At 45.8% G+C, this 25067-nt stretch overlaps 1 protein-coding gene across 6 annotated transcripts in view; it reads left to right on the top strand.

The window, feature by feature from the left end:
* Positions 1 to 25067, top strand: part of trpn1 (transient receptor potential cation channel, subfamily N, member 1) — a 375819-nt gene that overhangs the window by 167409 nt on the left and 183343 nt on the right. For all 6 annotated transcript variants that reach the window (XM_068031339.1, XM_068031338.1, XM_068031337.1 and 3 more), the window contains one exon: positions 10025 to 10138. In XM_068031339.1, the coding sequence (XP_067887440.1) occupies positions 10025 to 10138 (114 nt within the window). The remainder of the gene's footprint in view (positions 1 to 10024; positions 10139 to 25067) is intronic.

Genomic DNA, 25067 nt, shown 5'->3' with positions numbered 1-25067 from the left:
TTTTCTTCTTCTCTTTGGCAATCTTCTAATGTGGCGTCTTCTTCGATAAGTTTTAGACCTGTCCCTTTTGCATATATGCAGCCGTCGTAAGTGCCGCCTTCGTAAATAACAAGCTTGTTTTTGTTTTGGCTTAACGCACGGCATTATTGTGTCTCTCACCTTTCTTTTGCTTCTAGTATCGCAGTGTTTTGTCTTTTTTGATGTTTTAATATCTTTCACAGCTTATATTATATGAGGCATCTATTATGATGTGATAGATTTTTGTGAGCTTCACTGCCTTGTAAGGGATTGACAACAAGGTGTGCTTAGCACCGATTATGATGTCGATGACGCATCACTGCCTTATAAGGTATTGTGTGCAGCTAGGATCCGTCCTATCTCCCTTTTTTCTTTCTTTTGTTAATAGGATAAAATTTTATGTTTAGTAAAGTAAGGAATTTTAACTCTAGCACCAAGTGGTACCAATATTCCCAAGATCAGGTATAAGCTCAAGCAGCTGCTGAGTAAACCTCTCTCTAGTTACCCTGACCCTCACCCTGCCTATTTCTATTTAATACACAAAGCACCATTATTGCCTTTGAATGACATCATGAATTTGGTGCCAAATTAGGAGCAGTTTTGTATTATGGGCTCACTCCCACGAAGAAATGGGTTGAAGCTGTGCATTTCACAAAAGACTCTGACAACCAGCCAAGATCAGACTCCCATCATTCCGGATTGGTTTCACATTAGGTCCCAGAGGTGAAAGGACAGTCAACTGTCTAACTGCCCTTCACTCTCTATTTCATAAACATTTCTATTCTTGGTTGAGGAGCTCATTACATTATGGCTCAAACATAGTTACTTCAAGGGCGGTGCAGTGGCGCAGTGGTTAGCACCGCAGCCTCACAGCTCCAGCGACCCAGGTTCAGTTCTGGGGACTGCCTGTGCGGAGTTTGCAAGTTCTCCCTGTGTCTGCGTGGGTTTCTGCCGGGTGCTCCGGTTTCCTCCCACAGCCAAAGACTTGCAGGTTGATAGGTAAATTGGCCATTGTAAATTGCCCCCAGTGTAGGTAGGTGGTAGCAGAATGGTGGGGATGTGGTAGAGAATATGGGGTTAGTGTAGGATTATTATAAATGGGTGGTTGTTTGTCAGCACAGACTCGAAGGGCCTGTTTCAGTGCTGTATCTCTAAAAAAAAGGTTCTGGGCTTATTGCTCTAGGTAAAAGATAATATACATCATAGATCACTATGCAACATCATCTGACATAAATGGCAAAGACCAAACAGAAGTGTGTTAGATCCTGGCATTTCATCTCTGGGACCTAATTCTAACCATGTTGTTGAAGTACAATGACAAATATTTCACTGCACAGGTATTCTGCACAAAAAGGAATAAAGTTGTTGTTCCCGAGTCAAATAGTATAGTATAATGCCGACCTCTAAGAACGAAATCTTCAAATCAGGCGCACACTCACTCTTGGCCCCCGCAAGCCATTTGGCCCATCTTACTTGTGCCTGCTCTTTGAAAGAGTCTTCCAATTAGTTCCACTCCTTTGTTCTTGCCCCACAGCCCTATAATTTCTCCCCCCTCAAGTATTTATCCAATTCCCTTTTGAAATTTACTATTGAATCTGCTTCCACTACAACAGCCAGCCTTTATATAGTGCCTTTGAAATGTCCGAAGACACTTCACTGGAGAATTATCAAATAGAATTTGGCACCAAGCCACATAAGGAGATATTAGGACAGGTGACTAAAAGCTTTCACACAGAGCATTCCAGATCCTGGGGGAGAAAAAAATCCTCATTTCACTTCAGGTTGTCAATCTGATCCTTCTGCCAATGGAAACAGTTTCCTCTTATTTACTCGATATCAACACCCAGCATGATTTTGAACAACTCAATTAAATCTAACCTTAACCTTCTCAGCTCTAAGGAGAACAGTCCCAGTTTCTCTCATCGTCGCCACATAATTGAAATCCCTCATCTCTGGTCCCACACTCTTAAAACTCTGCACACTTTCCGAGGCCTTAACATCCTTGCGTGGTGCCCAGAATTGGATGCAAAATCCAGCTGAGGCCTAATCAGTGATTTATAAAGGTTCAGCATAACTTCCTTGCTTTTGTACTCTCTGCTCTATTTATAGAGCCAAGTATTATGTAAGCCTTTTTAACAGCCTTTATTTGCAATAATATAAAAAGAATTTAATATTTTAAATTCGGTACTTTTGAATTTAAGCACTTTGGTTTCAGAGACAAGGTGCTGGATTTTCAAAGCTTGCGGGGGCCAAGAGTGAGTGTGCGCCTGATTTGAAGATTGCGTTCTTAGAGGTCGGCATTAGGTTCTGCCACCTCCGGATCACAAATCCATTTTTAAAGGGATGCCGGGAGGGAGGGAATGGCAACCCCATAAAACGCCTCCAGTTAATTGCCTGTTGAACTGTTTGTGGAGCTCATTAACAGGCATGTCAGCAGCAATTTACAACTTTCAAAGGAAAGGAATGGGGAAACGCCATGTCTGGAACTCAGCAGGGTGTACACGTCCTGAACACTGCGGGGCCATAAGAGCTATGGGAAGGGTTGATTAACATGATGCAGAGGCACAAAATAAAGCTCAGCTGCTTCAAACGTGTCACAGAGTGTCCATTGCTGGAGCTGCAAGACTTGCTTTTCTCAGTGGCGAATGGTAGGAATCCAAAGAGGTACGTGAGGCATCACTAAGGCACCTGGGGTTGGCAGGGGAAGACCTGGTGAATGCACAAAGCTCAGCCGAGGGATTTCAGATGGGAAGAGGCTACTCTAACATTGGACAGAGCAGCCAGGATGAGCTACAGCAGATGAAACCTCCTGGACAGCAGGAGGCCAGAGGAGCACAGAGGGGGGGCTGAAAGGGGAAGAAGGTGCTACCCAAGATATCGGGTCGGCTGCCCAAGAGTCAGCTACCTACAAATGACAGGAGGCTGTGCCTATCCAGTAAGATGGTCTCAGACCTGTGTGCTCTGATCCACAATAATCTGAAGGCTCATGGCTCCCATGGCAGTCCCTTACCTGCAGCCGTCAAGGTCATCATCGTCCTGAATTTCTATGCAATCGGGACTTTCCAGGGATCAACTGTTGACCTAGGTGGCATCTCATCACACCATCAGGCAGTGGTGACATAAAGAATGTATATTGTGAGGCAAATGAAATAACAGGCAGATGTAGACAATAGCACCCAGGTGACCTAAAAGTTAATTCAACAGTGTGGCCTCTTCCTCTCCCGATCAATTCTAAAGGGTGCTCTCCCTGTGGCAGAGGATGAGGTGGAGGCAGCCTGCTCCCTACATTCTGCTACCTACTCTCTGCCTCTGGCTGAGATGCCCGTGTCTTCTGTCCTCATCTTGGGTGCCCATGGGGTCATTGCCATAATCTGCCACAACTGAGTCATGGCATGTGCTGCCTCTGTCACAGGGCCCTGGCACACAGATGGCTCCTGAGTTGGAGGGATGAGGGGCCAAAGGGTGAGTGATGCTGGTGCCCCCTGAGGGGTGGCCCCTTCGTCTGCCGTATCCCAGCCCTTCCTGATGCCCATGGATGGTGGATATGGCGACCAACTGGGACGCAGCTGGCATCCACTCAGTGCACCTTTGCACCATCAGCAACACTGAGTGGTGAATGCTACAGAAAGTCTCACTATTTCTGTCATATCAGCGTGCTGCTCCTGCACCCACTCAGAATGATGCTGCACATGGCTCTCCAAGAGTTTGTCCAATCTCTCAGTGGAGGAACTCATGCGATCAAATCCTTGAGTCATGATGGAGCACATGCACTGCATGGACTCCTCCACTGCCTGCCTGTGGCTCTTCACTTCCTCAGGGAACTTTGACAGACAGGAACTTCTCTGCCTCTGGCTCTCCTCGTCAGTGACACCTGAGGTCCAGCATCTTCGCTGAGCGAAACAACGCTATTTCTGCCCTTTGTCTTCCAAGGGGGACTGCCTCCAGCTGATTCTGCCTCACCATCCTCCTCCTGCTCATGCGTGCTGTGAAGTTCACCCACTGTTCCCCTTTCTAGGCTGATCAGTGGCCCAACCGAGGTGAGTGTGCCTGCGCTGGTGGAAGGAGCCGAGGTATGATGTGATGGTGCAGGTTCCGCGGTCTTCCCCCCACCCCGAGGATGGTGGCAATGATTTGCGGGTCCACTTTGGTTCCACTCTGCAACTGGCCCTGTGGGAAACACAAGAAAATGGAAATGAGGACTCGTCCTACTCAACAAGTGCCCCAGCACAACCATCTCCTCAAATGACACTGGTCTTAGATCCATAACACACATTGGACAGGTCTCTCCTCCATGCCCTTCACCTCAAGAAAGAGCTATCCAATGACCCTGCTGGTCATGGCCTCCCATCTCACCATCTCTCACCAAATGCCTCAGGGGCACCCCTGGCGATCTCCAGGGCCGCCTGCTCCACTACTGTCAAAGTGTGGCGATGGGCTACTCTACGTTCTGCTCTGGCCATCTCCCGCATTTTATGGGCTCTCTTCTCTGTAGGATGATTCATGAGTTGCCTGCCCTCCCTCATCTCTTCCAGCATGACATATATGGGAGCTGATGTTCCCCTCAGTGATGTCCCCTCTGAATGTCACCCCCATATGTGAGAGTGGCTGTGTCTCAGTGTTGTGACTGTTCACTTACTCTGACAATGTGAGGGAAAACTATGGACATTCTGTGAGATCAGCTCACGTCCATTCTGGTGCTTAGAGAGTTGATGGCCAAAGCACCCGGTGCCGCTGGCCACTCACCTTACCCAGAACGGAAGTGGGCATGGAACCTTTTTTCTACACTGGACCCAGGTTCTTCTCATGGGTCCCCGGCTGGGTGGACCTCTCCCTCCTGAGGCTGGGAAGAGCATTGCTTTCCTCTGTGACACTGCATTCAATGAGTGTCTCCTTGATGAGCTAGTCTCTGAGAGTTTGGACAGATAGGGATCCTATTGGTCGCTTCCTCTGCTTCTCCTTTTAATCCTTGTGTTCCTCTTGCTCTTCCTCTTCCTCCTATACTTGGTGCTACCAAGGTGGTGGTAAATCATAGAATCTTACAGCAACGAAGGAGGCCATTCCATCTGTTGTGTATATGCCAGCTCTTTGAAAGAGCCGTCCAATTTCGCCTCACACCCTAGCTTTGTCCCCATAACCCTGCAAAGTAATCCTACTCATGTACAAGTTTAATTGTCTTTCAAAGTTCCAGTGGATTCTACTTCGACTACTTTTTAAGGTAATGCATTCCAGATGTTAACAACCCTCTGCGTGGAAAAGCTTCCCCTTGTTCTTCTCCAGTTCTTTTGCCAATTAATTTAAATCTGTGACCTCTGGTTAAAGACCTGCTTGCTAGAGGAAACAATTTTTCCCTACTTGCTCCATCAAAACCCCTCACAATTTTGAATATCTCTATTTAAGTGATAGAGTTGTAGAGTCATTATGGCACAGAAGGAGGCCATTCAGCCCATCAAGCCCATGCTGGCTCTCTGTTGAGCAATCCAGCCAGTCTCATTCCCCAGCTCTATCCCTATAGCCCTGCAAGTTTATTTCCCTAAGGTGCCCATCCAAATTCCTTTTGAATTCCACTTCCATCGCCCTCCTTAAATATTCACTCCCTCCACCACCAGCGCACAGTGGCAGCAGTGTGTACCATCTACAAGGTGCACTGCAGCAACTCATCAAGGTTCCTTTGACAGCACCTTCCAAACCCACAACCTCTACCACCTAGAAGAACAAGGGCAGCAGACACATAGGAACACCCCCACCTGGCTATTTCCCCTCCAAGCCACACACCATCCTGACTTGGAACTACATTGCTCTTCCTTCACTGTCACTGAGTCAAAAATCTGGAACTCCCATCTGTTTTCCGAATAAGCTCATTATGTAATAGTTTATCAAATGCTTTTTGAAAGTCCATATATACAGCATCTACTTCACTACCTCATAGCCCTCTCTGTTACCTCATCAAAGAACTCAGCCAGGTTAGTAAGACACGATTTGCCTTTAACAAATGCATGCTGACTGTCCTCTTTAACTCATGCTTCTCCAAGTGAGAATTAATTTTGTCCTTGACAATAGTCTCTAATAGTTTTTCCACCACTAACTGGCCTGTAGTTGTCGGGTTTATCCCTCTTCCTTTTTTGAATAGAAGTGTAACATGTGAAATCTTCCAGTCCCCTGGCACCATTTCCATGTCCAAGGAGGATTGCAATATTGTGGTCAGAGTTTCGACTGTCTCCATCCTAGCTTTCCTCAGCCACCTAGGATGCAACCTAAGATGCATAACTTTGAGTGATTGTTAAGGGAAGATCTTGTTTGACCAACTTGATTGAATTTTTTGAAAAAGTAACAAGGAAGATAGATGAGAGTAGTGCAGTTGATGTGGTCTACATTGATTTTAGCAACGCTTTTGACAAAGTCCCACATGGCAGACTGGTTAAAAAAATAAAATCCCATGGGATCCAGGAAAATGCAGCAAGGTGCATACAAAATTGGCTCAGTGGCAGGAAACAAAGGGTAATTGTTGATGGATGTTTTTGCGACTGGAGGGCTGTTTCCAGTGGCATTCCGCAGAGCTCAGTACTGGGTCCCCTGCTTTTTGTGGTATATATTAACAATTTGGACGTAAATGTTGGGGACATGATCGAAAAGTTTGCAGATGTCACAGAGATTGGCCATGTGGTAGATAGCGAGGAGGATACCTGTAGGCTGCAGGAAGATATTGATGGTCTGGAAAATGGAATTCAACCTTGAGAAGGGTGAGGTGGTGCATTTGGGGAGGTCAAACAAGGCAAAGGAATACATGATTTATGGGAAAATACTGAGAAGTGTGGAGGAAGTGAGGGACCTTGGAGTGAATATCCACAGATCCCTGAAGGTAGCAGGACAGGTCGAAAAGTGGTTAAGAAGGCATATTAGCCAAGGTATAGAATATAAGAGCAGGGAGGTTATGCTGGAACTGTATAACTCATTGGTTAAGCCACAACTTGAATACTATGTGCAATTCTGGTCACCTCATTACAGAAAGGGTGTAATTGCACTAGAGATGTACAGAGGAGATTTACGAGGATGTTCCAGGATTGGAAAAATGCTGCTATGAGGAAAGATTGTATAGGCTGGGGTTATTCTCCCTGGAACAGGGAAGACTGAGGGGAGATCTGATTGAAATGTACAAAATCTTGAGGGGCCTGGATAGAGTGGAGGTGAAGGGTCTATTCACCTTAGCAGAGAGGTCAGTGATGAGGGGGCATAGATTTAAAGTGATTGGTAGAAGAATTAGAGGGGAGATGAGGAAAAACATTTTCACCCATAGGGTGAACTCACTACCTGAAAGGTTAGTTGAGGCAGAAACCCTCAACTCATTCAAAAGGAGTCCGGATATGCACCTCAAGTGCCGTAATCTGTAGGACTATGGACCAAATGCTGGAAGGTGGGATTAGAATAGGTGGATCATTTTTCAGCCAGCACAGGCATGATGGGCCAAGTGGCCTCCTTCTGTGCCTTAAACCTTCTATGATTCTATGATGCCAAGCTAGTTAACACCTCTTTTCTATCTATTTTTATCCTGTCCAATATCTCTACTTCTTCCTCCTCTACTGCAACATTAACTTTATCCTCTTCTTTTGTGAAGACTGATGCAAAATACTCAATCAGTACCCCAATCATACCCTCTGCCTATGGAAGATTCTGTTTTTGCCCCTAACTTGCTCCAATAATACTTTAACTATATTTTTACTTTTTATGTGTTTATAAAAGATTTTTGAGTTTCCTTTTACTCTTTTCTCATGCTCTCTCTTTACGCTTATATCCTTTTCCAGTTACCCTTGCATTCTCTGTATTCTGCCTTGTTTTCAACTGCATTCTGTATCTGACATGTGTCATAAACCTGTCTTATCTGTTTTACCTTAACTTCTATTTTCTTTGTAATCCAAGGCCCTCTGGCCTCGGATGTTGTATCTTCTTATGCAAATATGCTTGGCTTGTACCTGAGCTATCTCTGCCTTCTTGCCTGCTAGTGCTTATTTACTGTTTTCTTGACCAATCTTTGTTCCTAGTTCTCCCTTTGTGACCTTCCTGATATGTTGGTGTACTGTGAACTGGGATATGTTGCTAATGTCACCTATTGCAGCCTGGATGGAGTCCATTGCATAAAAGCTGAGGTTGATGGTGACTTTGACAGCCACAGCATGCCCTGGATTGAGGCTGTAGTTGAGACTGGAGCAGATGGCATAGCTCAGGCGACTCAGACATTGCTCCTTGGTTAAGTTGAGCTGGGAGAATATGGATATATGCTCTAGTTGAGAGCTCTGCTCCACCTCTTCTGGCAGCTTCACCTGCTCCGTGTTGTTTCCAATTGTGCTCTATTCCCAAAGGCAGCCTGACCAGACCAGCCGCATCTGCCACCAAGTACGTTGTGAGCCAATGAGCAACAACAGTACAAGAGCAGCAGAATATCTCCCTGTGCAGACAAAGTGAACTTTTAAATGTGCTACAACTCAGTTAGAAATTCCTGAAAGTCAAAGTATACCAAGAAGTAGTAAACTAGCAACTAATCTGTATGTACAGCATAGTCCCTTTAAATAGCACTGCAGGAGAGGACCTACAAGCTAGTTAGTGTCAATTTGTGCTGAGCAAAGTCAACATGTGGCAAGTGAAGTGCTGAGAAGGCCAAAAACAAAATGCAGGGCCCTCAACTACATAAATTATTTTTGACTTTAAATGCTGTGTGTATGCGCTCCTGATGCGAGTGCTACCTCCTCTAACTAGATGGCGGGAGGCACAGTTCTGGCTGCCATTTTGGGGCCTTAGCAAGTTCTATAGCAACTGAAAAAGTATGCACCACAGGGCCCAACTTCTAGGCCCACCTCTCTCCTGCCAGAAATGTCAATTCGTTAACAATGATTTATTAAGGAGAAAACAATGATTTATCGAAATCCAGCAACTAAACCAAGAAATAAGCCTATTTACCTCCTCTCCCCTCACTATCCCAGGCCCCAAACACTCCTTTCAGGTGAAGCAGAGATTTACTTGTACTTCTTTCAATGTAGTATGCTGTATTCGCAGCTCACAATGTGGTCTCGTCTACATTGGGGAGACCAAACGCAGACTGGGTGACCACTTTGCGGAACACCTCCGCTCAGTCCGCAAGCAGGACCCCGAGCTTCCGGTTGCTGGCCATTTCAACACTCCCCCCTGCTCTCATGCTCACATCTCTGTCCTGGGATTGCTGCAGTGTTCCAGTGAACATTAACGCAAGCTCGAGGAACAGCATCTCATTTACCGATTAGTCACACTATAGCCTGCCAGACTGAACATTGAGTTCAATCATTTCAGAGAATGACGGGCCCCCCATTTTACTTTTACTTTTAGTTATTTTTTTTCTTTTTCCTTTTTTAATATATTTTTTGTGTTTGTTTTATTTTATTTCATCTTAGTTTGTTCAGTTTGCTTACCCACTTTTTTCATGTTTGTACTTGCGGCTGTTCAATTTTCAGTCCGTTAGCACCCTTTCTGTACTAGTGCTTTGTCTTTCAACACACCATTAACATATTGTTTGCCTCTGCTGCACGATCTTCTGGTCAGCTATTCTGTGACCTTGTCCTATTTACACCTTCTTCTTTGTTATCTCTTGTCCCACCCCCTCTTTACTTGCTTATAACCTTTTACATTTCTAATATTTGCTTGTTCTGAAGAAGAGTCACTGACCTGAAACGTTAACTCTGCTTCTCTCTCCACAGATGCCGCCAGACCTGCTGAGTATTTCCAGCATTGCTTGTTTTTATTTCAGCTTTCCAGCATCCGCAGTATCTTGCTTAAATAAGCCAAGAAAGATTGTTTAAACAACCATTCTACTTTCATAGGTTTTCCTGCTTTTATATGAAGAGTAGGAATACAGACATTGCGGGCTGATCTGTTTTGCAGGTGATGAGCAGGAGTGAGAAATGGGGAAGTAAGTGGGAAAAATGTTGCTGTATCAATGGCTTCCTCAGGATGCACCTATCTCACTGCACCTTTCCATGCTTTTCAGCACAAGGATCAGTTGCCTCTACACTTTGCAGCTAGTCGACCCAGCGGTGCTCTCAACATAGTTCAGATGCTGCTGAAGTCCTCAAACAAAGATGCTCGATTCATACAAGATAAGGTAGGTGATAAACAGTCTCCATCATTAATAGCTGTGTCGAAGTACACTGGCCCTATGATGTTTTTTATGATCAATCCAAACTCACTCAGCAGTCAGCTTGTTGGCCTTGATACTCAAATTCTCATGTAGCTTATCCTGTTAAGCTTTGGATGTCATTAGCTTGGTATCATCTGCAAATTTAACTGTGCTTATGACTCCCATCTCTAGATCATTTATAAAGATATTAATCAAAAAAGGGATTGCTGGTAACGTTTTCCCAGGTTGCTGACAATCTTTGTACCATTGCCCTCATGTTTACCCTCAGCCAACCAGGTCAGTGATTGAATGCGGTGTCACCAAGTTGGCAGAGATGTTGCATTTACAATCCCAGCTTATTTCAGCCAGGATGGTGCCCAGTGACTGCTGCTAAAATGGTTACTGAGACCGTAATTTTCCTGGGTGAGTCACAATCACGACGGCAGGGTCAATTCCTGATCGGGAACCCGGAAATGGCCATGGTGGGACATCGGATTCAGTCTTCTTAGAGGCGGCCAATTAAGAAGCCACCTCTGGGACACCAGTCCAATTAGGGCCGGTGGCCGGATTCCAGAGTCGAGAGGTTCAATCAGTGCGGCCCGTAGATATGGCCGCCGGCTGTCTTCGCAGTGTGGGCACTGCTGAGGGGCCAGAAACAGGAGCAACAGCGGCCCCATGGAGGCACCTTCAGTAGGAGGAGTGTGGCTGCTGTTGCAGCAGGTAAAGCCTCATGGAGACAGCAGTCTCCATGAAGTAGCTGCAATGGCATGCCTTCTGGTTGGGGATACATGAGCTTTGAGAATTACTGCTGGCAAGTTAATAAAAGGTCTCAAATATTTTGCAGCTCAGGCCTCCCGCTGTGAAGCTGCCTCCGCTGCATTGCTGGGCTCCTGACACAAAGAGGGGCCCGTGCGATGCTGGGAAATTTGCCTCCCTCCATGAAAATGACCATTAATTGAGGCAACCATGCAATTTTCCCATGCTTACAGTGGGACACTGCTGAATCATCAACACACATTAAAAAAATGACTGCCCAAAATTTTTAGGGTGTGCTGGTTACAAAGAACATAAAACAAGCCCTATAGTAAGGGTACCCTAGGTAGCAGATTAAAAAGCAGGACCTCTAAAGTTGTAATCTCTGGATTATTCCCGGTGCCACGTGCTAGTGAGTTTAGAAATAGGAGGATAGAGCCGATGAATATGTGGCTGAGGAGATGCACTGGGTCTGCTTCTGACAAAGGTGGGACCTGCACAAGTTGGACGGGTTGCACCTGAACCGGAATGGGTCAAGCATCCTTTCTGGGAGATTTGCTAGTTCTGTTGGGGGGAATATAAACTAATTTGGCAGGGGGATGGGATACAGAGTGGAGGTACAGTAGGGAGTAATATAGAACAGAAAGTAAGTCTTCCTGGAAGGCAGAGCAAATATAGACCAGGTAAGGCACAAGGGAAAAATGCAAGGTTGGATTGCATCTATTTTAATGCAAGGAGTCTTACTAGTAAGGCAGATGAATTGAGGGCGTTGATTAGCACATGGGATTATGATATTATTGCTATCACAGAGACATGGTTGAGGGAGGGACAGGACTGGCAGCTCAATATTCCAGGGTATAGAATCTTCAGGCACGACAAGGGAGGGGATAATAGACAAGGTGGCAATGTACTGTTGATCAAGGAGTCAATTACTGCAGTAAGGAGGGATGACATCTTTGAAGGTTCCTCAAACTAGGCCATTTGGGTAGAACTTAAAAACAAAAAGGAGGCAATCACTTGGCTGGGCATGTACTACAGGCCTCCAAGCAGTCAGGGAGAGATAGAGGAACAGATATGTAGGCAAATCTCTGAGAGGTGTAAAAATAATAGGGTAATAATAGTAGGGGATTTCAACTTCCCCAATATTAACTGGGATATTCTTCGTGCAAAAGGCTTAAAAGGGGCAAAATTTTTAAAATGCATACAGGAGAGCTTTTTGAGCCAGTATGTAGAAAGTCCTACAAGAGAAGGGGCAGTACTGGACCTAATCCTAGGGAATGAAGCCGGTGAAGTGGTAGAAGTGATAGTGGGGATGCAGTTCGGGGACAGTGACCATAACTCTGTAAGATTTAAGGTAGTTATGGAAAAGGACAAAGATGGACCGGAACTGAATTGGGGGAAGGTCAATTTCAATATGATAAAACATAATCTGCCCAAAGTTGACTGGGAGCAGCTACTTGTAGGAAAGTCTACAGCACATCAGTGGGAGTCATTCAAAGAGGAAATTGTGAGAGTTCTGAGCCAACATGTACCCATTAAGGTGAATGGTAGGACTAACAGGCCCAGGGAACCCTGGATATCAAGGGATATAGAGGATTGGATCAGGAAAAAAAGGAAGCTTACGGCATATTCAGAGTGCTGAAAACAGCGGAGGCACTAGAGGAGTATAGAAAGTGTAGGGTGGCACTTAAAAAAGTAATCGGGAGAACGAAGAGGGGACATGAAAAAACACTGGCGGGCAAGATAATGGAAAATCCCAAGGCGTTTTATAAGTATATTAAGGGAAAGAGGATAACCAGGGAAAGGGTAGGGCCCATTAGGGACCAAAATGGCAATCAGTGTGTGGAGCTGGAGGACATAGGTGAGGTTTTAAATGATTACTTTTCATCTGTGTTCACTTTGGAGAAGGACGATGTCAGTGTAGAGATCAGGGAGGGGGATTGTGATATACTTGAGCATATTAACATTGAAAGGGAGGAAATATTAGCTGTTTTAGCGGGCTTAAAAGTGGATAAATCTTGAGGCCCAGATGAGATGTATCCCAGGCTGTTATGTGAGGCAAGGGAGGAGATAGCAGGGGCTTTGACACAAATTTTCAAATCCTCTCTGACCGCAGGAGAGGTACCAGAGGACTGGAAGACAATGAATGTGGTACCATTATTTAAGAAGCGTAGTAGGGATAAACCAGATAATTACAGGCCAGTGAGTCTAACATCAGTGGTTGGGAAACTATTGGAAAAAATTCTGAGGGACAGGATTAATCTCCACTTGGAGAGGTAGGGATTAATCAGGGATAGTCAGCATGGCTTTATCGGGGGGAGATCGTGTCTAACTAACTTGATTGAATTTTTCGAGGAGGTAACTAGATGTATCGATGAGGGTAAAGCAGTAGATGTAGTATACATTGATTTCAGTAAGATTTTTGATAAGGTCCCGCATGGGAGATTAGTTAAGAAGGTAAGAGCCCATGGGATCCAGGGCAATTTGGCAAATTGGATCCAAAATTGGCTTAGTGGCAGGAGGCAGAGGGTAATGGTTGAGGGCTGTTTTTGCGATTGGAAGCCTGTGACCAGTGGTGTACCACAGGGATCGGTGCTGGGACCCTTGCTGTTTGTAGTGTACATTAAAGATTTAGTCGTGAATATAGGAGGTATGATCAGTAAGTTCGCAGTTGATACGAAAATTGGTGGTGTTGTAAATAGTGAGGAGGAAAGCCTTAGATTACAGGGAGATCTCAATGGGCTGGTAAGATGGGTGGAGCAGTGGCAAATGGAATTTAATCCTGAGGAGTGTGAGGTAATGCATTTTGGGAGGACTAACAAGGCAAGGGGGAATATACAATGGATGGTAGGACCTTAGGAAGTACAGAAAGTCAGAAGGACCTTGGTGTACTTGTCCATAGATCACTGAAGGCAGCAGCACAGGTAGATAAGGCGGTTCGGAAGGCATATGGGATACTTGCCTTTATTAGCCAAGGCATAGAATATCAGAGCAGGGAGGTTATGATGGAGCTATATAAAATGCTAGTTAGGCCACAGCTGGAATACTGTGTACAGTTCTGGTCACCACACTATAGGAAGGATGTGATTACACTGGAGAGGGTGCAGAGGAGATTCACCAGGATGTTGCCTGGGCTGGAGCATTTCAGCTATGAAGAGAGACTGAAAAGGCTAGGGTTGTTTTCCTTAGAGCAGAGAAGGCTGAGGGGGTCCTGATTGAGGTATACAAGATTATGAGGGGCATTGATAGGTTAGATAGGAAGAAACTTTTTCCCTTAGCGGAGGGGTCAAGAACCAGGGGGCATAGATTTAGGGTAAGGGGCAGGAGGTTTAAGGGGGATTTGAGGAAGCATTTTATTACCCAGAGGGTGGTTGGAATCTGGATCTCTCTGCCTGAAGAGGTGGTGGAGGCAGGAACCCTCACAACATTTAAGTATTTAGATGACCACTTGAAACGTCATAGCATACAAGGCTGTGGGCCAAGTGCAGGAATATGGGATTAGAATAGTTGGGTGTTGTATGGCTGGCACAGACACGATGGGCCAAAGGGCCTGTTTCTGTGCTGTATAACTCTATGAGTCTATGAGTAAGAGCTGTAGTAGAATCTTGAGGCTATTTCTGCAGCTATTTTCATTGTTTCTTTCCTGTTTTTATTTAGTTGGTCTTGTTTTGTTTTGAAAGAAGAAGAGTTGTAAAATGCCCAGCAGATCAGACTGTACCAGAGACAGACTGTGGTCGCCTGCCACCCAACTTTTGCTTCTCTTACCCATTACTTTAAATCTGTGCCCTCTCGTTCTCGATCCTTTCACAAGTGGGAACAGTTTCTCCCTGTCTACTCTGTCCGGACCCCTCATGATTCTGAATACTTCTATCAAATCTCCTCTCAGCTTTCTCATCTCCAAGAAAAACAGTTCTAACTTCTCCAATCTACCTTCATAGCTGAAGTTACTCATCCCTGAAACCATTCTCATGAAGCTTTTCTGTACTCTCTCCAGTGCCCTTGCATCTTTCCTAAAATGAGGCGCACAGAACTGGACACAATACTCCAGCAGAGGCCAAACTAGTGTCTTATGCATGTTTTACATAACTGCTTTGCTCTTGTACTCTATGTCCCGATTAATAAAGCCCAGGATACTGTATGCTTTATTAACAGCTCTCTCAACCTGTCCTTCCACCTTCAATGATTTGTGCACATATACACCCAGGTCCCTCTGCTGCTGCACTCACTTTAGAATTATACCCTTTATTTTATGTTTTCTCTCCATGTTCTTCTTACCAAAATGCATTTCTCTGCATTGATCTTCATCTGCCACCTGTCTGCCCATTCCACCAACTTGTCTATGTCCTTTTGCAGTTCCACACTTTCTTCCTCACAGTTCGCAATGCTTCCAAGTTTCATATCATCTGCAAACTTTGAAATTGTACCCTGTACACCAAGGTCTAGGTCATGAATATATATCAGGAAAAGCAAGGGTCCCAACACTGACCCCAGGGGAACTCCACTACAAACCTTCCTCCAGCCCAAAGAACATCAATTAACCACTACTCTTTGTTTTCTGTCAACTCAGCCAATTCCATGTCCATGTTGATACCATCCCTTTTATTCCATGAGCTGTAACTTTGCTCACAAGTCTGTTGTGTGGCACTGTATCAAAGGCCTTTTGAAAGTCCATGGACACCACATCGAACATAGAACAGGAACATAGAAGAAAATACAGCACAGAAGGAGGCCAATCAGCCAATCGTGTCTGCACTGGCCGAATAAGCTATCCACCCAAACCTATCCCACCTTCCAGCACCTGGTCCCTGGCCCCGCAGGTTTCAGCACCTTATAGATGGTCAACCGCATTGCCCTCATCAACCCTCTCTGTTACCTCCTCAAAAACGTCAGCAAGTTAATTAAACATGATTTTCCCTTAAGAAATCTGGATTTCGTTAATTAACCCGCATTTGTCTGTGTGACTAATAATTTTGTCCCGAATTATTCTTTCTACAGTTATCCCCACCAGCAAAGTTAAACTGACTGGCCTGCAGTTGTTAGGCTTATCTTTAACACCCTTTTTAACAAGGGTGTAATGTTTGCAATTCTCCCGTCCTCTAGCACCTAGTCTAAGGAAGACTGAAAAATTATGGCCAGCACCTCTGTGATTTCCACTCTCACTTCCCTCAGTATCCTTGGATGCATCTCATCTGGTCCTGGTACTTTATTCCCTTTAAGTACAGACAGCCTATCTAATACATCCTCCTTTATCAATTCTAAACCCTCTTGGTGTATGAATTACTTCCTCTTTCGCCATTGCCTGGGTAACATCTTCTTCCTTGGTAATGACAGAGGTGGTGGTGTAGTGGTATTGTCAGTGGGATAGTAACCCTAACACCCGGAGTATTGATCTGGAGACATAGGTTCAAATCCCACCACAGCGGAAGGTGGAATTTGAATTCAGTTAATAAATCTGGAACTAGAAGCTAGTTTAATGATGGCCATGAAATCATTATTGATTGTTGTAAAAACCCATCTGGTTCACTAATGCCCTTTAGGGAAGGAAAGCTGCTGTCATTACCTCATGTGACTCCACACCCACAGCAATGTGGTTGACTCTTACATGCCCTCTGAAATAGCCTAGCAAGCCACTCAGTTGTATCTAACCACTGCAAAATCAATAAAAAAGAATGAAACTAGACAGACCACCCAGCATTGACCTAGGCACAGGAAACGGCAACAGCAAACCCAGCCCTGTCGTTCATGCAGACTGGTGAGGTCAAGTATGTTTTTCCCTCACCACCTGCCATATACCCAGTCTAGCAGCTATGTCCTTTAGGACTCGGCCAGCTCAGTCAGTGGTGGTGCTAGCGAGCCACTATTGGTGATGGACATTGAAGTCCCCCACCCAGAGTACATTTTGTGCCTTTGCTCCCCTCAGTGCTTCCTGCAAGTGGTGGTCAACATGGAGGAATACTGAATCATCAGCTTGCTAACATCTGGGGGCTTGTGCCAAAGTTGGGAGAGCTGTCCCACAGACTAGTCAAGCAACAGCCTGACATAGTCATACTCATGGAATCATAGCTAACAGACAAGGTCCCAGACACTGCCATCACCATCCCCCGGTATGTCCTGACCCACCGGCAGGACAGACCCAGCAGAGGTGGCGGCAAAGTGGTATACAGTTGGGAGGGAGTTGCCCTGGGAGTCCTCAACTCCGGACCCCATGATGTCTCATGGCATCAGGTCAAACATGGTCAAGGAAACGTCCTGCTGATTACCACCTACCATCCTCCCTCAGCTGATGTCAGTACTCCTCCATGTTGAACACCACTTGGAGGAAGCACTGAGGGTGGCAAGAGCACAAAATATACTCTGGGTGGGGGACTGCAATGTCCATCACCAATAGTGGCTCGGTAGCACCACCACTTACCGAGCTGGCCGAGTCCTAAAGGACATAGCTGCTAGACTGGGTATATGGCAGGTGGTGAGGGAAAAACATACTTGACCTCGTCCTCACCAGTCTGCCTGCCGCAGCTGCATCTGTCCATGGTAGGAGTGACCACCGCACAGTCCTTGTGGAGATGGTCCCGCCTTCACATTGAGGATACCCTACATCGTGCTGTGTGGCACCACCACCATGCTAAATGGGATAGATTTTGAACAGATCTAGCAATGCAAAACTGGGCATCCATGAGGCGCTGTGGGCCATCAGCAACAGCAGAATTGTACTCAACCACAATCTGTAACCTCCTGGCCCGGCATATCCCCTACTCTACCATTATCATCAAGCCAGGAGACCAACCCTGGTTCAATGGTGCAGGAGGGTATGCCAGGAGCAGCACCAGGTATACCTCAAAATGAGGTGTCAACCTGGTGAATTTACAATACAGGACTATCTGCGTGCCAAACTATGTAAGCAGCATGCGATAGCGCTAAGCGATTGCATAACCAACGGATCAGATCTAAGCTCTGCAGTCCTGCCACATCCAGTTGTGAATGGTGGTGAACAATTAAACAACTAACTGGAGGAGGTGGCTCCACAAATATCCCCATTCTCAATGATGGGGGAGCCCAGCACATCAGTGCGAAAGATAAGGCTGAAGCATTTGCAACAATCTTAAGCCAGAAGTGCGGAGTTGATGATCCATCTCGGCCTCCTCCTGAAATCCCCAGCATCACAGATGCCAGACTTCAGCCAATTTGATTCACTCTGCATGATATCAAGTAACGACTGAAGGCACTTGATCCTGCAAAGGCTATGGGCCCTGACAATATTCCGGCAATAGTACCGAAGACCTGTGCTCCAGAACTTGCTGCATCCCTAGCCAAGCTGTTCCAATACAGCTACAACACTGGCATCTACCCGGCAATGTGGAAAATTGCCCAGGTATGTCCTATACACAAAAACCTGGTCAATTACCACCCTATCAGCCTACTCTCAATCATCAGTAAAGTGATGGAAGGTGTCATCCACAGTGCCATCAAACGGCACTTGCTTAACAATAACCTGCTCAGTGATGCTCAGTTTGGGTTCTGCCAGGGCCACTCAACTCCTTACCTCATTACAGCCTTGGTTCAAACATGGGCAAAAGAGCTGAACTCAAGAGGTGAGGTGAGAGTGACTACCCCTGACATCAAAGCAACATTTGACCGAGTATGGCATCAAGGAGCCCTAGCAAAACTGAAGTCAATGGGAATCAGGGGGAAAACTCCACGCTGGTTGGAGTCATACCTAGCGCAAAGTAAAATGGTTGTGATTGTTGGAGGTCAATCATCTGAGCTCCAGGACATCACTGCAGGAGTTCCTCAAGGTAGTGTCCTAGGCCCAACCATCTTCAGAAGCTTCATCAATGACCTTCTTTCAACCATCAGGTCAGAAGTAGGGATGTTTGCTGATGATTTCACAATGTTCAGCACTATTCGTGACTCCTCAGATACTGAAGCAGTCCGTGTAGAAATGCAACAAGACCTGGACAATATCCAGGTTTGGGCTGATAAATGGCAAGTAACATTTGTGCCACACAAGTAACAGGCAATGACCATCTTCAACAAGAGAGAATCTAACCATCTCCCTTTGACATTCAATGGCATTACCATCACTGAATCCCCCACTATCAACATCCTAGGGGCCACCGTTGACCAGAAACTGAACTGGAGTAGCCATATCAATACCGTGCTACAAAAGCAGGTCAGAGGCTAGGAATCCTGCATTGAGTAACTCTCCTTCTGACTCCCCAAAGCCTGTCCACCATCTGCAAGGCACAGGTCAGCAGTGTGATGGAATACACTCCACTTGCCTGAAAGGGTGCAGCTCCAACAACACTCAAGAAACTCGGCACCATCCAGGACAAAGCAGCCCGCTTGATTGGCACCCCATCAACAAACATTCACTCCCTCCACCACCGATGCACAGTGGCAGCAGTGCATACCATCTACAAGATGCACTGTAGCAATGCACCAAGGCTCCTTGGACAGCACCTTCCAAACCCGCAACCTCTACCAACTAGAAGGATAAGGGGAGCAAATGCATCTGCAAGTTCCCCTCCAAGTCGCACACCATCCTGACTTAGAACTATATCGCCGTTCCTTCACTGTCGCTGGGTCAAAATCCTGGAACTCCCTTCCTGACAGCACTGTGGGTGTATCTATCTCCCATGGACTGCAGCGGTTTAAGAAGGCAGCTCATCACCATCTTGTCAAGGGCAATTAGGGATGGGGAATAAATGCTGGCCTATCCAGCGAGGCCCACATCCCATGAATGAATTTTAAAAAAAATTAATACCTCAGCTGTGCGCTCTGCCACCATGCATAAATTTCCTTTCTGGTCCCTAATCGGCCCAACCCCTCCTTTTACCACCATTTTACTATTTATATGTCTATAGAAAACTCTGGTATTCACTTTAATGTTAGCTGCCAGTCTCTTTTCATGCTCTCTCTTTGCTTTTTCACTTCCCCTCTAGGACTTCTATATTCAGCCTGGTTCTGAATAGTATTTTCTACCTGGCAGCTGTCATAAGCACACTTTGTCTTCTTTATCTTAATCTCCACCTCTTTTATCATCGAGGGAGCTTTTGACCTACCTTTCCCCTTCAAGGGAACATACTTGACTGGGCCCAAACTATCTCTTCTTTGAAGGTCGCCCATTGTTCAGCTACTGTTTTTCCTGTCACTTTTTGAATCCAATTTATTCGCCCCTGTTCTTACCCCATTGAAGTTGGCTTTCCCCCAGTTAATTATTCTTACTCTAGATTGCTCTTTGTCCTTTTCCATAGTCAGCCTAAAACTTGTGATACAATAATCACTGTCCCATAAATGATCTCCTACTGACACTTGATCCACTTGGCCCACCTCATTCCCAAGAACCAGGTCCAGCAGTGCTTCCTTTCTCGTTGACTAGAAACATATTGCGGTAGAAAATTTTCCTGAACACACTCTAGGAACTCCTGCCCCTCACTGCCCTTTACAATACTACTATCCCAGTCTATGTTTGGATAATTAAAGTCCCCCATATAACTACCCTATAAATTTTGCACCTCTCTGTAATTTTCTTGTAAATTTGTTCCTCCATGTCTTTCCCGCTAGTTGGTGGCCTATAGACAACACCGAGCAATGTAACTGCACCTTTTTTGTTCCTTAGCTCGAGCCAAATTGATTCTGTCCTCGACCCCTCTGGGACATCCTCTTTCTCCAGCACTGCAATACTCTCCATAATCAATACCGGCACCCCTCCCCCTTTTTTCCCTTTCCTATCTTTCCTGAACACCTTGTATCCAGTAATATTCAATATCTAGTCTTGCCCTTCCTTGAGCTAGGTCTCTGTTATAGCCGCAACATCATATTTCCACATGTCAATCTGCGCCTGTAACTCACTAATCTTATTAACAACACTCCGTGCATTCACATAATTACACATTAACCCTGATTTAGACTTTTTTACTTTCTCCCTTACTCTGACTCCACCTAATAACTTAGCATTCTCTACTCTAGTGCTATCTATCTCTACCAGTATTCTGTGGACCTTGGTATCCTTGTCTGATATTTCCTCCTGGTTTCCAAACCCCTGCCAAGTTAGTTTAAAGCCTTCCCAATAGCACTAGCAAATCACCCGCAAGGAAATTTTACCAAGCTCTGTTCAGGTGCAACCCATCCAGCCTGTACAGGTCCCGATTTAAGGCTGGCATTGCCAGTGGCAGTAATAGCCAGCTAAGACCTCAAATTTTCTTTCTCGGCCTCCCTCCAGACATGCTGCAGTGCTCTCCAATGATATTATGAGTCCTCTAGAATGGAAAGCAGCGCCACTCTCTCACAGAAACCTCATTCTGCACAACCTCCACTTCATTGACCATCAAACAGAATGTTAGAGCACTGTTTCAACACCTGGCAACCCATTATTGCTATTTCCAGTTCTGATGAAAGGTCATGGACCCGAAATGCTGTACAGGATTTTACCCTGGGCTTTGGGACCCCAACGTCCGGGCTAAATGTGTGTCTCAAGCTCACACTTTCCAGCAGTGAGACCGGCTCTGCAATATTCCCAGAGGCAGCCTCCAAATTGGCAGCCTCTATGCTCGACATCCTACTGAGGATGGCGGGCGGGCTATCAATGCCTCATCACGCACCAGGGGGCCGTTCTGCCACTGACAAAATGCCAGTGGGCCCTCTAAATTGTCCCTAATTGGCTCCTTGATTATGTCAATTGGCAGCCTGCCTCAATGGAGTGGACAGTCGATCCGGGTCTCCGCCCAGTCCTGGAAAACTTCCCCAACAGCGGGAATGCATCAGGGAGCCATCCTGACATGGCCATCCCCCATTTTCCTGGCCCTCACACCTGCAAGCCCGCTACTACGGGGCTGGGAGAATTCTGCTGGTTAACTCAGTTTCTCTCTCCACAGATGCTGCCTGACCGTCTTTGAGTATTTCTGGCATTTTCAGTTTGTATTTCAGTATTTTCTGTTAGATTTGCTCCTCAGAATAAATATTACCCAGAATTCCAATTAGAAAGAAGAAAAGAAAGACTTGCATTTAAACAAAAGAACAAAGAACAAAGATAATTACAGCACAGGAACAGGCCCTTCGGCCCTCCAAGCCTGCGCCGATCCAGGTCCTCTCTCTAAACATGTCGCCTATTTTCTAAGGTTCTGTATCTCTTTTCTTCCTGCCCATTCATGTATCTGTCTAGATACATCTTAAAAGACTCCATCGTGCCCGCATCTACCACCTCCGCTGGCAATGCGTTCCAGGTGCCCACCACCCTCTGCGTAAAGAACTTTCCACGCATATCCCCCCTAAACTTTTCCCCTTTCACTTTGAACTCGTGTCCTCTAGTAATTGAAACCCCCACTCTGGGAAAAAGCCTCTTGTTATCCACCCTGTCTATACCTCTCATGATTTTGTACACCTCAATCAGGTCCCCCCTCAACCTCCGTCTTTCTAATGAAAATAATCCTAATCTACTCAACCTCTCTTCATAGCTAGCGCCCTCCATACCAGGCAACATCCTGGTGAACCTCCTCTGCACCCTCTCCAAAGCATCCACATCCTTTTGATAATGTGGCGACCAGAACTGCACGCAGTATTCCAAATGTGGCCGAACCAAAGTCCTATACAACTGTAACATGACCTGCCAACTCTTGTACTCAATGCCCCGTCCGATGAAGGAAAGCATGCCGTATGCCTTCTTGACCACTCTATTTACCTGCGTTGCCACCTTCAGGGAACAGTGGACCTGAACACCCAAATCTCTCTGGACATCAATTTTCCCCAGGACTTTTCCATTTACTGTATAGTTCACTCTTGAATTGGATCTTCCAAAATGCATCACCTCGCATTTGCCCTGATTGAACTCCATCTGCCATTTCTCTGCCCAACTCTCCAATCTATCTATATTCTGCTGTATTCTCTGATAGTCCCCTTCACTATCTGCTACTCCACCAATCTTAGTGTCGTCTGCAAACTTGCTAATCAGTCCACCTATACTTTCCTCCAAATCATTAATGTATATCACAAACAACAGTGGTCCCAGCACGGATCCCTGTGGAACACCACTGGTCACACGTCTCCATTTTGAGAAACTCCCTTCTACTGCTACTCTCTGTCTCCTGTTGCCCAGCCAGTTCTTTATCCATCTAGCTAGTACACCTTGGACCCCAAGCGCCTTCACTTTCTCCATCAGCCTGCCATGGGGAACCTTATCAAACGCCTTACTGAAGTCCATGTATATGACATCGACAGCCCTTCCCTCATCAATCAACTTTGTCACTTCCTCAAAGAATTCTATTAAGTTGGTAAGACATGACCTTCCCTGCACAAAACCATGTTGCCTATCACTGATGAGCCCATTTTCTTCCAAATGGGAATAGATCCTATCCCTCAGTATCTTCTCCAGCAGCTTCCCTACCACTGACGTCAGGCTCACCGGTCTATAATTACCTGGATTATCCCTGCTACCCTTCTTAAACAAGGGGACAACATTAGCAATTCTCCAGTCCTCCGGGACCTCACCCGTGTTTAAGGATGCTGCAAAGATATCTGTTAAGGCCCCAGCTATTTCCTCTCTCGCTTCCCTCAGTAACCTGGGATAGATCCCATCCGGACCTGGGGACTTGTCCACCTTAATGCCCTTTAGAATACCCAACACCTCCTCCCTCCTTATGCCGACTTGACCTAGAGTAATCAAACATCTGTTCCTAACCTCAACATCCGTCATGTCCCTCTCCTCGGTGAATACCGATGCAAAGTACTCGTTTAGAATCTCACCCATTTTCTCTGAGTCCAAGCATAACATTCCTCCTTTGTCCTTTAGTGGGCCAATCCTTTCTCGAGTTACCCTCTTTCTCCTTATATATGAATAAAAGGCTTTGGGATTTTCCTTAACCCTGTTTGCTAAAGATATTTCATGACCCCTTTTAGCCCTCTTAATTCCTCGTTTCAGATTGGTCCTACATTCCCGATATTCTTTCAAAGCTTCGTCTTTCATCAGCCGCCTAGACCTTATGTATGCTTCCTTTTTCCTCTTAGCTAGTCTCACAATTTCACCTGTCATCCATGGTTCCCTAATCTTGCCATTTCTATCCCTCATTTTCACAGGAACATGTCTCTCCTGCACGCTAATCAACCTCTCTTTAAAAGCCTCCCACATATCACATGTGGATTTACCTTCAAACAGCTGCTCCCAATCTGCATTTCCCAGCTCCTGCCGAATTTTGGTATAGTTGGCCTTCCCCCAATTTAGTACTCTTCCTTTAGGACCACTCTCGTCTTTGTCCATGAGTATTTTAAAGCTTACGGAATTGTGATCACTATTCCCAAAGTAGTCCCCTACTGAAACTTCAACAACCTGGCCGGGCTCATTCCCCAACACCAGGTCCAGTATGGCCCCTTTCCGAGTTGGACTATTTACATACTGCTCTAGAAAACCCTCCTGGATGCTCCTTACAAATTCTGCTCCATCTGGACCTCTAACACTAAGCGAATCCCAGTCAATGTTGGGAAAATTAAAATCTCCTATCACCACCACCCTGTTGCTCCTACATCTTTCCATAATCTGTTTACATATTTGTACCTCTATCTCACGCTCGCTGTTGGGAGGCCTGTAGTACAGCCCCAACATTGTTACCGCACCCTTCCTATTTCTGAGTTCTGTCCATATTGCCTCACTGCTCGAGTCCTCCATAGTGCCCTCCTTCAGCACAGCTGTGATATCCTCTTTGACCAGTAATGCAACTCCTCCACCCCTTTTACCTCCCTCTCTATCCCGCCTGAAGCATCGATATCCTGGGATATTTAGTTGCCAATCATGCCCTTCCCTCAACCAAGTCTCAGTAATAGCAATAACATCATACTCCCAGGTACTAATCCAAGCCCTAAGTTCATCTGCCTTACCTACTACACTTCTTGCATTAAAACAAATGCACCTCAGACCACCAATCCCTTTATATTCATCATCTGCTCCCTGCCTGCTCTTCCCCTTAGTCACACTGACTTCATTATCTAGTTCCTTACAGGCTTTTGTTACTACCTCCTTACTGTCAACTGACCTCAATTGGTTCCCATCCCCCTGCCACATTAGTTTAAACCCTCCCCAACAGCGTTAGCAAAAGCACCTCCAAGGACATTGGTTCCAGTCCGGCCCAGGTGTCGACCGTCCAATTTGTAATATAGCACCTTTGACAACCTCAGG

This window comes from Heterodontus francisci, chromosome 5, assembly GCF_036365525.1.
Source record: "Heterodontus francisci isolate sHetFra1 chromosome 5, sHetFra1.hap1, whole genome shotgun sequence".
NCBI lineage: Eukaryota > Metazoa > Chordata > Chondrichthyes > Heterodontiformes > Heterodontidae > Heterodontus > Heterodontus francisci.
The sequence above is the reverse complement of the archived record's forward strand: the minus strand, read 5'-3'. Positions and strand labels throughout refer to the sequence as shown.